At 35.9% G+C, this 17,268-nt stretch overlaps 1 protein-coding gene across 4 annotated transcripts in view; it reads left to right on the top strand.

The window, feature by feature from the left end:
- Nucleotides 1-17,268, top strand: part of CDK15 (cyclin dependent kinase 15) — a gene marked incomplete at its 5' end in the record, with an annotated part of 97,546 nt that overhangs the window by 44,182 nt on the left and 36,096 nt on the right. For all 4 annotated transcript variants that reach the window (XM_081051809.1, XM_081051810.1, XM_081051807.1 and 1 more), the window contains 2 exons: nucleotides 94-214; nucleotides 11,137-11,230. In XM_081051809.1, the coding sequence (XP_080907935.1) occupies nucleotides 94-214; nucleotides 11,137-11,230 (215 nt within the window). The remainder of the gene's footprint in view (nucleotides 1-93; nucleotides 215-11,136; nucleotides 11,231-17,268) is intronic.

The raw sequence follows: 17,268 nt of genomic DNA on the forward strand, positions 1-17,268 counted from the left end.
TCAGCCAGTTATACTCTCCTTGGTAGAATATGTTCCTGTGGCTCTCCAGGAAAGCTCAGAACAATGAGTTCTGTGCTTCTCTCCTTCGGTCAGGTCTTGCTCGGGCCAAGTCCATTCCCAGCCAGACATACTCTTCAGAAGTTGTGACCCTTTGGTACCGCCCTCCTGATGCCTTGCTGGGAGCCACTGAATATTCCTCTGAACTGGACATATGGTAAGAACTTGTGCCAAAATAATGAAGAAAATGTGAGTCATCCTGCCCTTGAGGGTTACTTTATTATCTGTATTACATTTTTAATAATTATTCTAATGACAATCATATTTGTCTAGAGGAACATAAAGTGCATTTAAATACATATCACATTTGATTTCACCAATCATTCTATAAATTTTTACAGTTAAAGAAACTGAGACTCAGAGAGGTCTTGCCCAAGGCATCTTCTGATTCCTGTACCCTTTCTACCACACTTCTCCTCCTAGCTCTTCTCTCCAATCCTTTGTCTTTTCTTTGTCCTCAGAGAAATACACATACACTTCCAAACCACACACACACACACTCTCATACTCACACACTCATCTGTGCATATGTGCTCACACATGCCCAAACACAATTCAGAGCCTGGTGAAAAAAAGCGTAAAAACCAAGATTCAGGAGACCTGATTTTTATGCCAATTTTATTTCTAATCAATTACTCTGGATTATGTTATCTTGAAAAATCATATATCCTTTCTATCTCTATGTTTCTCCCTTTTTAAAAAATTTATTGGGGTGACAATTGTTAGTAAAATTACATAGATTTCAGTTGTACAATTCTGTATTACATCATCTATAAATCCCATTGTGTGTTCACCACCCAGAGTCAGTTCTCCTGCCATCACCATATATTTGATCCCCCTTACCCTCATCTCCCACCCCCCACCCCCCTTACCTGTTTCTCCATTTTTAAAATGAGGTTAATGAACTCTCACCATGAAGGGTTAAATGGAACTGCAGTGCAAGTATAAGAACTAGATAGATGCTGTCAAGTAGAACCACATTGTTTGGGAGGCTCTTGGATTAATGGGATGTGGTGATGAGTGTGGGATCTCAGGCACTCATCATTCCTAGAGCAGCTATGTTATATTATCTAGATCTTATTCCTGAAATATCCCAGTCATTTGGGAGCCACAGTTAGATGTGTGGTGACCGTGTAGCTACTTCCTCAAAGGTAACAAAATATATGGACTTTCTTCAAAACCCTGAAAGGTCATATAGAAACAGAAGGCCCTGTTTAAAAAAAAAAATCAATAATAGATTTTAAAAAAATTAAACAGTATCCTAAAAGGCTAAACTAAGCTTTTGAATTTCCCAAAGACTTGAGAATGGTTGCCAAAATTTTCCTCCAGTGTATCTGGAGACATTGAATTCCCCAAAGACTTGAGAATGGTTGCCAAAATTTTCCTCCAGTGTATCTGGAGTCATTGAATTCCCAATACCTGATGCCATTTCTAGAAGTAATACCTGCTAATCAAAACCCTCCCAACACTCAGTTCTCATTGCTCTGTACTGCCACTTCAAAAGCCTTCCATGGACTCTGGCTTTCTCAGCTCTTAATGATCACTTCCTAGTTCTTCTTTACAGTAGAAATTTCTACTCATCACTTTTAAACTTTGTTTCGTTATGGAACATATAAAACATTCAAGAATATATATACATAAGTGATTCTAAACCAGGGTCAATTTTGCTTCCCAGGGATGTCTGGCAATGTCTGAAGACATTTTCTATTTTCACAACTAGGTAGGTGGTGCTACTGGCAACTAGTGGGTAGAGGCCAGAAATGGTGCTAAACATCCTATAATGCACAGCACATCCCCCCTCCCACAAACATTTATCCAGTCCAAATGTCAGTGTCAAGATTGAGAAACCTGATATAGATTAAGAAGCATAAAATAAGCTCTATGAACCCACCACCCAATGTAACAATTAGAACATAAAAACCAATATTGTCATATCTACTTGTATCCCTTTCCCATCAACCTTTAATACAGTGGAAATTGACGTTTGTCTCGTATGCTTACCAAATGTCTCACCCCAATATCCTGCCATCTGCTGTGTCAAATCTCTCATATATCATCAAGTTTCCAGAAATGCTTTGCTCTATTTCTATGCTCTATATATTCTTTTCAACTGGGGTAAATTTATCTGTCCCTGTACCAATATCTCAATGTATTACTTTCTATAGCTTTATAATAATACTTGATATCTGGTAGGACAAGTCTCCCCACTTATTCTTCCTCAGGAATATGTTGGCTATTTTTCCCCTTTGATTTTTCATTTAAATTTTAGATTCGGTGTTTTAAGTTTCATCAGAAATCCTAGTGCGGTTTTCAGTGAAGTTTCATTTAAATCATAGAACACTATGAGGATAATTAACACCTTTGTAATCTTGTCTTCCAGTTTTTAAAAATGGTATATCTTTCCATGTTTTGCGTTCTTCTTTAATGCTTTTTAGTAGAGTTTTATAATTTCTCTCTAAGATCTTACATAATTAAAGGTCTTTGTAAGCCTATTACTGTTGTTTATTGTTTCTTTTGGTTCTTGCATATGGTATCTTTTTTCCATGTGTGTTTAGTTGTTTTTGATAGTAATATACTAGTTTTTCTTGGAATTTCATTTGTGGGATTTTTTTGAGGCCTTGAATGAGGTGGGTTCTCTCAAAGAGGATTTGATTCTGCGAGTTCACTATTTAATAAAGAAATTTATTATTGTATCTTACATACATATTGGTCTGCCACCCAGACGTTGATTTCTTAATACTATTCCCTACTAAAAAGAATTAGGGCTTTTTGAAGAAATGATCAATTCTAAGGCTAGGGCAGAGAAAGTATAGATAGGTCAGGAATATCTTGTTGGGATGAAACATTTTCTTACAAAGTGATCAAAAAATGATGGGAATATGTCAAAAGGACACTGGAAACAGCTTGAAGAGACTCCCACTAGCCAGAGCTGGTACAATTTGAACATCAGCGTAAATAGAGTAATAGATTATAACCCGATGAACAAAATAAGAATACATATGTCTATGTTACAGATAGCTAGATGGTAGATAGATAAGAAAGAAAGCTTCTTGTTACAGAAAAATGCCAACTATTAACTGGAGAAGAAATGATGGAGTTAGAAAATCACTATTTTGTAATATAATAGTAATTGGTTCAAACAAGAATCACCAATGCTAAACTAGAGGGGAAAGTTTGATGAAGAATAATCTCAAAATACCTCTCCACAAATTACTTATTAATTACAAAGGAAAAATAGTAACTTTGTAGTGGAGAAACTTGGCGGACACCACCTTGACCAAATGATTAGCATTAATATCAATAAATGGAACTGACTGACATCATATGCCTCCTAATATGATGCACTGAGAAGGATACAATATCACTAGGTTTTCCTGCAAAAAAAAAGCATAGCCTGAATCAAATCATGAGGAAACATCAGATAAACTCAGTTTGAGAGACATTCTATAACGTAACTGGCCTGTATGCTTTAAAAAGTTTGTAAGGGAGGAAGAATTTTTTCTCTACCCCTTAGGTTCAGTGGATGGGCCTGCAAAATAAACTGATGAAAAACACATTAACAGGAGAAAAGCATGAAAATTTGATTTGATATTATGACAATAAGGGAGGCAATTTCCTAGAAAGAAGAGAAAACCCCCAAAGAAGCAGCTAGGCTTGGAGGCTTTTATACCATTCTGACAAAAGACAATGCATTTGTAGAGAAGTGACAAGACAAAGGAAAGGGGCTTCTGGACTTTTAAGGGGCCATACATTGCAGGAAAGTAAAGATATGGGGGACCCTAATATTAGATAAGGGTTACTAAGCAAAGATTTTTTTATGTAGTTTCTTCTTGGTGCCATCTCTGTCTCTGGTGATAAGGTTGTTCTCCCTTTCTGTTATGGGAAGGGTGGGAGGATAAGAGGACATCACAAGGGGAATTTATGCCCTGCTTTCAGGCAGAAAGGGGAAGCATAGAGCTCATCCTATGTTTGCTTTTTCTCAGTTGCCTTCAGCTCAAAATAATCTTTATGTCAAAGTGGCATATTTTGGGGTGGCATTTTCTGTTCCCCTACAGGGTCAAGGTTTTAAAAGGCAAATAAAGACTGAGGAACTGTTCCAGAGGAAAGGAAACTAAGGGACATGCCAACTAAACATGATGCAGGTCCTAGATTGGATCCTGGGGGAAATGGAGCTAAAAAACACTGTTGGGACAATAGGTGAAATTTAAATATAGATTGTGGATTAGATTGTGGTATTGGATCAATGCCAAATTTTCTAATTTTGATAATTGCACTATTGTTATGTAAGAGAGTGCTTTTTCTTAGAAAATACACGTGGAAGTTTTTAGAGGTGACGAGTCCTGGTATCAGTAACTTACTCATCACTGCTTCAGAAAAAATAGGTGATAGATAGATGATAGATAGATGATAGATAGATAGATAGATAGATAGATAGATAGATATAAAATAATGAAGGGAAAATGGCAAAATGTTGGCAATTGGTGAATTTGTTTGAAAGGCATAAGGGAGTTATTTCTTCTGTTCTTACAACCTTGTGCTTGAAATTATTTCAAAGTTAAAAATTAGCAAAAAAATTGAGGAAAAACCTTATATTTCACCAAAGATGGTATGAGAAGCACTGGCCTTGTAAGACACACTGGTCTAATATATGATCAGTGTTTGCAGTTATTTCATGTGTGTTCAAGAAGAATATATATATTCTCGAATTCTTGGGTACAGGCTTTTACAAATGTTCAAAAATTCATGGTTGTTAATTATGTTATCCAAATCTTCTTTATATCATTTTTCTCTGTTTAACTTTTCAGTGAAAGGTGTGTTGAAATTGTTTGCTATATTGTTGATTTGTCATAGTTCTATCCCTTTTTGCTTTATCTACTTTGAAGCTATTTTCATTAAGGGCAAATAAATTTAAAACTGTTAATTATTCCTTCATGCACTTTAGATCTTACTTTTGGAATAACTTTTCTTTTCCTTTGAGGTAAATCTTTTAGAATTTTCTTTAGTTTAGGCCTGTTGTTGGCAAACTCTGTTTTTGTTTCTTAAGATAAACTCTCATTGTTGAAAGGTAGTCTTGCTGGGGATGTAATTCTAGATAGACAGTTATTTTCTCTCAGAACTTTGAAGATATCATTCCCCTGCTTTTTCTTCCATTGTTGCTGTTGTGAAATTTGCTTTTAGCCTAATTGTAGAGAAATTCTCTTTTAGCATTTTTGTCTTTCTTTTGCAGGTGATCTCTCCTTTTCTCTGAATGTTTTTCTTTGCCTTTGTTCGTATACAGTTTTCACTATAAAGTGTCTAGTTGGATTTCTTTGTACTTACCCTGCTTGGTATATATTGTGCTTCTTCCAATTATGAGTTCATATGTTTCATTAGCCATTTTCTCTTGAATGTTGCCTCTATTCCCTTCTCTCATTCTTGAGCTCCGAAATAACGAAAGATTATTAGACCACATCTGTCTATTATCCATAGCTGTTATCTTCTCTTTCATATTTTCTGTCTCCTTAATTTTCTGTGCTACATTCTGGGTAATTTCCTCCCAAGGCTAGGACTGCGTCAACCAGCCCAGTTTTTTAAGTCTCTCCTAAACTATGCATGCCTTACCTTTCTGTTGCATATACAAGTATATATATTATTCCATTGATAAGTGCTTCATTAACCATGAGTAATGATGACACTTGCGAAATAAAATTCAATTTTAAATTAAAATTATTGTCATTACTCTTATTCATTCCATCATTGTTGTTGTTTGCCCCGTAAAACTCAAAAAGTAATGTAGAAATGAAGTAGTAGGCATCTTCCATTGAGTGAACTGTATTTGTTCACTCTCTACATAATTGTTAGATATTGGGTATTTACATTGGGATGCTCCTTCCCCCATTTTTTCCCCTGTCAGAGTGATAAGGGAGGAAGTGAATAGGGATAAGATTTCCAACTGACAAAGAAAGAAAAGGAAAATAAAATCCTATTCTGCTAGGCCATACAATTCCATAGGGTTCAAACTGAATGCCTTTTACGAGGCAGATAACTGTGGGTGAGCATTAGTCTTTGTCTTATTAAACTAATTATAACAGGGTACTGCAAGAGCCTCTTATTCACAACCCTCCCTGGTAGGAGCAGGGTCAGTGGGAGGTCTAGAATAAGTGGTTAAATATTAGAAAATCTACAAGTAGGGCATATTAGTTATTCCCAGCACGTAAAACCAACGTTCTCTAATCCCACAACATATTTTCTTCAATCTCTGCTATCTTTTCAGACCTTTAAAGATTCCATTAGCAACTTCAGTGAGAAAAACTCAGTATTTTTGGATGATTATACTGTTTTGCTTTTGATTTTACTTTTTCATATTGCATTTAAATTTACATAACATAAAATCTACCATTTTAACATTTCAAATGTACAATTCAGTAGCATAGAGTACATTCACATTGTTGTGCAACCATCATCACTATCTATTCCCAGAACCTATCATCATTCCAAACTAAAACTCTGTACCCATTAAACAATACTCCCTATTACTCCCTCCCCTCAACCCCTGGTAACCACTTATCTAATTTCTGTCTCTATAATTTGACTATTCTAGGTACCTCATATAAATGGAATCATACAATATTTGTCCTTCTGTATCTGGTTTATTTCATTGGCTGTAATGTTTTCAAGTCTGACCCATGTTATGATAAACTGGGTTTTAAAGAAGGATTTTTTTGGTACACAAAGTCATCTATTCAAAATTGACTTCAGGAAGCTGCTGGCTTTAGGACTACAGAAAGTTGTCCCTGCCTGAGAGATTGCAGATTTCTCACTGCAAACTTCCAGATATAAAGAGTGGCCCAGGTAAAAGCAAATGGAAATGTCATGTCACTGACACATATATTATTGTGTTGTTCTGAATTAATTTTAACAGTTAAAAATGAAATACTGATTCATTTCTCCCAACAACATTTTTATAAGCTCGTTGCATCTCCAAAAACCCAAAACTCCTGAGTTGGTTTATTTTCCCAGTGATTGCCTAAGGAATTTGAGGAATCTTTTTCTCTCTTATGGAAGAATTTGTTCATGCTCAGAATAGAGAAGAGGTTAGGAATAAAGCCAGAAAAAGCAGAAAACATGCAAGCTGTTTCTCTAACTTGACTGAAGAACCACAGTTGGAGCAATAAAATGGCCCAGTGCATCTCTCCTTTCTGGGAGGATTCACTGTTTGATGCCATCAGGTCTTTTTTTCCCTGCGTGTGAAGTTCCCCTTCATCTACATGGGCTGCCTCAAGGGTATCCCCACAGAGCAGAAATCCTCTGAGAAACCTAAAGATATGTAGGGTAAGAAGAGCCATAGGAATAAAGATTTCAGAACAAAACAGAAATAAAAGGAAATAGGAGCTGGTTCCCTATCTGGACCTGAATGTTCAGAATATTTAAAATGTTTGCTTAAGGCTAGTCTGGGGTGGGCAAAATAGATGATAGCCACATGACTTGTTTAAGAAGCAAATAAAAAATATGAAAGCCACATGACATTTTATGAAGTAAATAAAAAAATAAAACAGTTCTGAAGAACAAATAAACTAATAGAAAGATGAATTTTATAGTTTTTAAAGAACAATGCTTACACCTAGGAAACATCTTTTCTTTCAAACTTAAGGAAATTCATTGATATTTATGGTCCTATGGATATTCCAGGTACTAAAATATAATTGATTTAGGAATTTTGTTTGTCTTGTAAGTGTTCTAAGTGCATGTATGCAGGTGGGTATGCACCCCCTATATAACTTTAGACTCTAGGTTTGTTTGGTGAGAAAAGTTTTAACCCCTCCTTAAGTGGAGCTTAAAAAGGAAGACTCAAGAGAATGCCAGTATGGTACCAATACATATGCAAATGGAGAATTTTAACTGAATGTTAGCATTTTATTCCATAACACAAATATCTTGTGTTACTTTGTAGTACTTGCACAATGGCGTTAATCTCCAGCTTTCTCCAGCATATTTTACATAATGTTGTACACTTGCCCAGTGGAGTAGAAGATGAAGGACACTAAAAAGTTGTGTAAGAAAAGGACTTTCTTCTTGGTTCCCTACAGCTACTCGTATGAAAAGACATGAAAAAGCAACAAGCTTTCTATAAACAATGAAAGCTTTTTGAGGAGAGGGGAAAAAAGTGGACTACAGATTTAAACGTAGCAACAATTATGGTTCTGAACCTTACTTAAGATGCCCTCGGGCCTCCTAGTGGTTCCTGAGTGCCTGAGGTTTCTGGAAGATGTCAGGATACTGGATGGAAGGTTGGTTCAAGTTTTCAAAACCTAGTACATTTCCATTTCTATCTCATATCAATTAACAAACAATTACGTATATGTTAATGCACACACAGACATACATATATGTGTATGTATGTACACACACACACACACACATTTATTTATTTATTTATTTATTTATTTATTTATTTATTCATTTATTTATTTTCACTTCAAAATGAAATACTTTGTGGCCTTTCAAGTACATACAGAGAAAGCATGAGGGACAGTGGGTGGAGACTGTTTGATGGTATTCACCAACTCAGTTTCTGAGTTGGCTTATCATGTAGTTGACCATTGCTAGCAACCAGGATGATTTTTAACCATTTGACAGTTTTCCATTACTTTTATTCTCCTCCATATATTGTTTAATTTACACTTTTTATATCTGTTGCTTTAAAGACAAGAAGCAAAAAGAACATGCATGTTTAAAAGACAAGCTAATGAGAAGCTTTAAGATGACAACAATTCTAAAACTTTGCCTCAAGATATTATACACCAAATCTTAAGTTACATCTATCTGATCAAAAGTCTTGTATCACATATCAAGATGTCTCTTGTACATGAAAAATCAATAAAAAGTAAATATGGTGGCCTTTATATCCAAATTAACTTTTTTGGGATAAAAACAACCCGTTGTTTGAGGGGAAAAATGATCTGCTTGCAAAACTCAGTATGATATCTTTTATTTATATGTATACAAAATTCTAAGAATAAGCCAGTTGATTATTTTAAATGCAAATCAAATATTACCTCATGAAAATAGTTTTTTGTCTCTTTTGATATGATACAGTACAATTAAATTTCAAGTTTTTTAAAAAATAGTCTGTCCCCAAACAAAACACAAGATAAAAATTATTCTTAATTTGTTTATCAAGAAATCTGCTTTCTGGGGCCAGCCCAGTGGCTCAGGTGGTTAGAGCTCCATGCTTCTAACTCCGAAGGCTGCCGGTTCGATTTCCACATGGGCCAGTGGGCTCTCAACCACAAGGTTGCCGGTTGGATTCCTCGAGTCCCACAAGGGATGGTGGGTTCCGCCCCCTGCAACTAAGATTGAACACAGCACCTTGAGCTGAGCTGCCTCCCAGATGGCTCAGTTGGTTGGAGCACGTCCTCTCAACCACAAGGTTGCCGGTTAGACTCCCGCAAGGCATGGTGGGCTGCGCCCCCTGCAACTTGCAATGGACCTGGAGCTAAGCTGTGCCCTCCACAACTAAGACTGAAAGGACAACAACTTGACTTGGAAAAAAGTCCTGGAAGTACACACTGTTCCCCAATAAAAGTCCTGTTCCCCTTCCCCAATAAAATCTTAAAAAAAAAAACAAAAACAAATCTGCTTTCTACCACACAATCAATTTAAAGTAAATTAAATAACATGTATCTATAGTCAGATGGAAAAAGTAAAAATTTATCATATGTAATAAATACATATGAATAATGTTAAAGACCATATTTAAATGAATCTTTATTAATAGGATGATCTATAATTAAATGTTTTACTTAAATATTTTCCTTTATCATGCCACACAAAAAATGTCAAGATGATTAAAGGAGTTTGCAAAATTAGATGTTATCGTGAAAGAGATTTAGAGTCAAAGTATTGGACCATGGGGATAATCTCTGTAATCTGTCACCTGAACCATCTTTATCACTCAAAAGACTTTTAAGAATAAAAATGTACATTATTAGCAAAATAAATCTTACTCCTTACTATCCCTCAGGAATTACCCTCCAGTTCGACTACATAGGAAAGAAAACTTATATTTCACCCTATTTAATCTATTTTAAGATGCACATTCTTGGTACATCTTAAATCAGGATGCATCTTACAATCAGTAGCATCTTACAATAGCCATCAGCCAGGCTGCAGTTGTGACTGTAGTTACCATTGCACATGTGTGAACATCAAACGTGCCAGCATCAAAACTTGCAGAATAGCCGTCAGTGACTTGGAAGAAAGTCTTGCAGACAAGAGAGCTTTCCTTTCCTTCTTTTTCTTTTCTTTTTTTTTCTTAACCCCTAGGAACCGAATGGTGGTGGAGAGAGAATGAATCAAACATGTTTAGCAACATTCTTTAAGCAGGAGTCAAAAATAGGCTAACTCTATGTAATTGCAACGTCAGCTTAGGAGATCTGCACCAATGACTCTTAGTTCTTTAATGGATTATTTTAAGACATGCTGTGTCATCAGACTCCTGATATAGAGGACGATACCACGGATAAACACAGACATCAAAGCGTCTGAGTCAAATGCTGAATGTGAAAAAGTTTTAGGAGTACCTAAACCAATTTCTTTCACTTAATGGTCCATTTTTTGCATGTATAAGTATGACATATAATAAAATGATCTAATTAAGTTTCTAACAGCCTTTTCAATAAGTATGAAAGAAATGTTATGATCATGTCATAGTTTAACTTGCAGGTGTTTTGTTTAATTAATAGCACATACAATAATGGTGTCTTTTATGACAGCATCTTAGATTCAGTGAAAAAGAGTATTCAATTTGGAGATTCAGTACTTTTCCCTCTTCTCATAAAATGGATAGTTAATGAACTTGAATGAATTAAAATGTATGCTATATATATTGTGTTTCTAAATGCTGGTTGCATTCCATTTTAACAAAGAGCTGAAGGCTCTTCTTATTTTTGGTTGAGAAGGGACTTCTCAAGACTTTTAATAGCATGTGGCTCTATTTAACTGACCTCAAAATATTTCTTGGGGGAAGAAATGCTATTAATTCAGTTTTGCATGTATGGTTTCCTTGAAAGTGTTGGGTTAACTTGTTTCCTTTGCTAGGGGTGCAGGCTGCATCTTTATTGAAATGTTCCAAGGTCAACCTTTGTTTCCTGGGGTTTCCAACATCCTTGAACAGCTGGAGAAGATCTGGGAGGTAAGAGAAAAATTTCTGTTAGGAAGAAGAAATATCTGCATTTCAAACTTTGAACCAAATTTGCCTTAGAGACGGATGACGCAGTCCATCTGCTTTGAGATATTAAGACATATATTAAGGTTGTGGAAACTGTGGTATTTGCCACAGGTATAATAAGCACTTTGGAAATGAGTGGTCAGAAAACCTCCGGTCGTCCTGTAGCAGCCCATGAATCTACCTGCTCTCTATTATTACTGTCTCAATCTCCCTGGGCAATTTCTGCCATTACTACTTAAGCATTTTTCTGCCTTGTCACCCCCAGCTCTAATTCTACCATATATTTGACCCTGGATCTTTGTCAACTGAAGACAAGACACTAAATTTTCATAGAACTCCAATAAAAACAAAGGCTTATCAAGTTACTGTGAGAGAAGTGCTCCTCCAAAACCAAATTCCTAAGGAGTCAACGTGCTTTTGTGTGTGTGGTTCTATTTTTTTATTTGTTACTTATCCCTTCCTCGTTTGAACTATTATGTACTTCATTTTTATGTCCCTTGTAGCTTACATGGCATGTTAGTCATCTGTATATTTCTCTCGTTTTTTGGTGATTTTTTAAAGTGTGGTAAAATATATGTAAAATTTACCGTTCTAACCATTTTAAGTATACAGTTCATAGGCATTGAATACATTCACATTCTTGTGCAACCATCACCACCATTCATTTCCAAAACTATTTCATCATCCCAAACAGAAGCTCTGTACCCATTAAACAATAACTCCCCATCTTCCCTCCTCCTAGCCCCTGGTAACCTCTCATCTACTTCCTGTCTCTATAAATTTGCTTATTGTAGGTATCTCATATTAGTGGAATCACACAGTATTTGTCTTCTATATGTGGTTTATTTCAGTTAGTATAACATTTTCAAGGTTCATGTTGTAGCATGTTTCAAAAAGTGCTTTAAACTGGGGTTTTTAAAAATCACTTTTTATCCTGGGTCCTGCTCCTTTTTAAGTCTGCTTGCTTTAAGCAGGCATCTGGAGCACTTGCTAACAGCTTCTGAGGTGGGCATCTTGGGAAATATTGCCAGAGTGGGGTTTTATGTGCAGATGAGAAAACTTGTCTTCTCTCAAACTCCTTTACAATTTTGATTTAGTAGCCCCAAACTTTTGCCTGTCCAGAAATGATAGAAAATTTTCATTTTCAAATGACATTCCCACTTTGGAGTCTTTCATTTATTAAAAAATAAAGTTGAGTTTATCTTTAATGCACACATAAAGGTGGTGAGGAAAACTTTAAACTTTTTAGAGAATGTTGGGGAAAATGGAAAAGAATTAGTTGCCAGTATATGGAGGGCCATTGGCTCACGACTATGAAGAAATTCTATGCAAATCAGTCTAATGCTATAGATTCATGACCCAGAAGACATTGTCTTCTGGCTAAAATAAAATGTGCTTTGAGAAATTAAAACATTTTATAGAGAATACTCACTGCCATTAAAATTTTCTTTTGGAAACATGGGGGTTTCTTTTGGAAATATGGAAACATGGGGGGGTGGACATAGGAAAAATTGGGAAGCAGTCAAACTAAGAAAACATTTTTCAAACCAAAAGATTTTTTTCTCCAAATTCCCCTGCAAAACAAATAAATGTTATCTTCAAACAGCATCATCGGGTGCCATAACATCCTCTAAGCTGGAAGCAGCCTAATATAATAATGACTCTGGAGTTGTAAGACCTGGGTTTGAATTCTAGCCACTTTCTAAGTAAAAGAACGTGGGCAAGTTATATAGTCGCTATGAGCGTCAGTTTCCGCATTTGTTAACCGGTGTTAGTAATAATGACTTTCTATCCTTGCTGAGAGAATTCCATGAGATCAAATGTATAACAAGCGCCATGCACCAAAAGTGCTCAGTAAATATTTGCTGCCTTCCTCTATCATATAAATTATTATTGTAGACATATTTCAATAATCTCAGGCTAAAAAGCATTTTCTGACATATAACCTAATTGTTCTATCACTTAGTATTACTTCTTGTCCACAGATAGACGAAGCATAATTCACACTACCTAAACCTGACCTTGCAATCACCTTAACACATTTGAAGAGTATTTCCTAGTTATTTAATCAGTAAACAGCACTTTTGGGGCACTCTCCATATAAAATACTCTACAAGGTCTTGGAAGAAGTTACAAGGCATGGAAAAAAAGGGAAAAATAAGAAAAATGAATGATCTGTGCTTGCAAGTATTCCGTCTAGGTGGGGTGAAGGGTGAAGTATAAATAAATACATGTGAAACACATACAAATTGTGTGTGTATGTGAATTGAAGTGTGTGTAGGGAATTGATGTAAATTGTAATATTGAAATAAAGTGTGTTATTAGGATATTTGACAAGTTACGAAAACTGATTTTTTATATTACATACTATCTTTAAATGATAATGCTCTTAAAAGCAATCATTTTACAGTTCTTTGTATTTAGCACAGTACTTAGAAATTGTAGAACAGAAAGAATGGGCTAGACGTTTCCCAGGACCTAATGGCTTTCTAGTTATTGGTTCAATTTTCTAATACTGGCCCTGCTGACTGGCACTGGCCATCTTTAGATGTTTTAGTTAATTCAGTAAATGAAAGAATTTGGACTTGAATCTGGACATAGACTATCAAAACATGAGTGATGCAGCAAAAACAAACATGTCTTAACAAATCAGTTTTACGGGTCCTGCCCAGGAAGCCATGTTCTTTCTACATTATCCTTATCACACTGCAATCAATCAAAGGGACTTTATTTTGACATTTATGACATCTCATTACAAATTTAAAACAAGTAAACATATTAGAAATAACACTGGCCTGCAGTCACGAGACATGAGTCCTAACCCCAGCTCTAACTTCAAGTTATGAGGTAGAGCAAGTCAGATAACTGACCTCCCTGGGTTTCCAGTGTCTTAAATGTTACAGATCCTCCTCGACTTATAATAGAAGTTGAAAATATTATAAGTTGAAAACATAGTAAATTGGAGACTACCTGTATTTGATTTTCTGATGCCAGGAAGTTATGACTTCTTTCAGCAAAGTGTAAAAGGAATAGTGTAGCTCCCATTATTTTAAATCATAACATTCCTCTCTGTTTATTAGGTTCCCCACCCACCCTAGGTAGTTATTTCTCAAGTATGTCAACTTACATAGCTCATTGCTGACTTTCGATCTATACTGATCAAGGAGATGGTTCCCTATTGCTTAGCCATCCTTTTGGGCACCAAGAGGTCAGATTCATTATACCTCATTTTCCCTCCTGGTCCTGGCGAAGGAGATGGAGGTCATAGTTTTGTAACCACATCTGTAGTTCCCCACTCTGAGGACAAAGTGAGAAGTCACCATATTCAGCAGCGTGTTGTCTTTAGTACTACTGCATCTCAAGCAGGTTAGAAATGTAAACAATTCCAAACAGCTCCTGAATTTGTGTTTCACTCAACCTTGTCTACACAAATGAAAATAAGAAATTTACTTTCAGTTCTATGATGTTGGATGTAGGAATGGCTTCTTTGAAAGCAATGTGTCCATTCTAAATCTTCCAACCTCTAACCACAACCTTTCTCTACATTTATCCTGAGAGCTCACTCTTAGGAATAAAGAAATAATAAGATGAGAAGTCCTGAATCTGTCTTACCATATTTCTGAAATACCTGTGTGTGAGTGTGTGTGTGTATATGTGTGTGTGTGTGTTCACATCTGAATAGCTGTCACTGCTTTCTGATCAATTTTTTAGAAATCTAATTCTTTCAATAAGTGTTTCTAGCAAAAAATCCCGATGAGGTTCTAAAATCAGAATAAAATAAACTGTGCAGGCTTTAAATACATCAATCAAAATGCCTTCAGTTTCCATTCCAACAAAGGCAGAAAACAGCCCCTGCACTCCACTGTGGTTTCAAATATAGCACTCGCTAGCTGCCTTTTAAGAGCCTTCAGGGAGGGAGTAAATCAACAATTTTTGGTTTTCAGTTTCCCAGACAGTGAAGTGAAGATTTACCAATTTTCTCAAGTGAAAAAGAATTCAATGCATTTCAAATAGAAATGAGCATCAGATTTCCAAATAAGGGATATTGAATTTTTGTTCAAACTTTTAAAATCTTAAGCTTAAAGCTCTTAGCATAATATTTAAAAATTATCGGTATCCATTTTGTTGGCTTTGATTAAACATCATACAAAGTAACCAACAAGTCTGGTAATATTCACCTTAGAAAAAATATGGATGTGGTCATTATTTATTTCCTTTATTGCTTTCTCTTCATTATCTTTGCTTTCTTTTCTTTGTGTTTTGCCAATCAACAGAAGACATATGGGTACCTATGGATCACCCCACTTGTTTACATGCACATCTGTGCAAATACATAAGATGGTAGGTTAAAAAGGAGGAATTAGCTACCCATCCTCTGGACCTTTCCTACAAAAAAGAATTAGTCCAGTTGGTTTTCCAAAATGGATTCAAGGATTCTTAGTGTTCCCTTAGGCTCAGAGTGGTGGATAGGAAAAGCTTATAATCCTCTCAGTAGCTTTTTAATTTGTTTAGGGAATTGATCAAAGAAAGAAGATTTTACTAGGTGGCATGATTTATTATTATTATTAGTAGTAGTAGTAGTAGTATTATTTGAAGGAGAATAGTGCTTTAGTGTCTTGTTTGAGAAAGCTTAACAAGCACCACCAAGTTTACCTCTGAGCCAGAGTCCTAGTCAGCAAGCTGGTAGATATTAAGATTCTGGATTCCTCATTGATTATTATGAGTCAATTGTTGGGCAGTTGACTTCCTACCGTAACAATTGGCCTGGCATCTATATACAGCTTTTTACAAATGAATTCACTAAACTCTTTCTAGAAGAGATGCTTCTAAAGAGAGTTTTGAGATGTACTTCTAAGAGTTATATTGTAGTCATGTAATAAAAATACTAATATTTCACAAAAACAATGTTATTCTAGCTCCTACATTAACTGACATTGGGCTTTTTTTATTTTTATTTTTATTGGGGAATATTGGGGAATAGTGTGGTTTTCCAGGACTCATCAGTTCCAAGTCAAGTCATTTTTTTCAATCTAGTTGTGGAGGGCACAGATCACTGGTCCCTGTGGGAATCGAACTGGCGACCTGGGTGTTATGAGCACTGCGCTCTAACCACCTGAGCCAGCCAGCCACCCTGACATTGGGCTTTTATGATTATCTTAAAAGAATCATAAGATGATACCTATAAAGGAACTCACAGAAACAACATCACCCAAAATTTGAAATGTTTTGACTTTGGACTCCAAAAGACTTTTATTTTCATATTAATTCAAAACTAGAGCTTCAATTTGGTAATCCAAAGTATAAGTAAACCCTTAAAGTCATGTCGTTACAATTATGATCAAGTGATGTTGTTACTGTTGTGATCCACCGGTTACAAACCAAATACCATATTCCCAGCTGCTGGGCCACAGGAAAAACAAGCAGATGAGATGAATTTGGTAGAAAGGACTAGAGTTAGGTTTGGGATCATTTTTAGCCAACATTCCACTGCCCAAGGGTCAGTAATCTGAACCCTTTTTAATTTGAGCGCATCACAGAACAGCTGTATGCCCATGTTGACGGCATAATTTAAGCTGTTAAGTACCTTCTGGTGTGTGTGTGTGTGTGTGTGTGTGTGTGTGTGTGTGTGTGTCTGTGTGTGTGTGTGTGTGTGTGTGTTCATTCATCTGATGTAAGGCAAATGGATAGTAACTCCTGCTTCTTTATATCCCCAAGTCCTACCATAGCATCCTAATGTATGGTGGTCATGCAATAGATATTTAGTGATGAGAATATGACCTTAAGCAAGGCTATATGATCTGCCTCAGAAAAACAAGTGAGATAGTGAAGATACAGGTTCAGGACCAATATTAGGGTTCTCTAGAGAAACAGAACCAATAGGATATATAGATATATATAGAGAAGATGTATTATGGGTTTGGTTCATGCAATTATGGTGGCTGAGATACGCCATCTGCAAGCTGGAGAACCAGAAAAGCCGGTGGTATAATTCAGTCTGAGGC

This window comes from Rhinolophus hipposideros (assembly GCF_964194185.1).
Source record: "Rhinolophus hipposideros genome assembly, chromosome: 6".
Taxonomy (NCBI): domain Eukaryota; kingdom Metazoa; phylum Chordata; class Mammalia; order Chiroptera; family Rhinolophidae; genus Rhinolophus; species Rhinolophus hipposideros.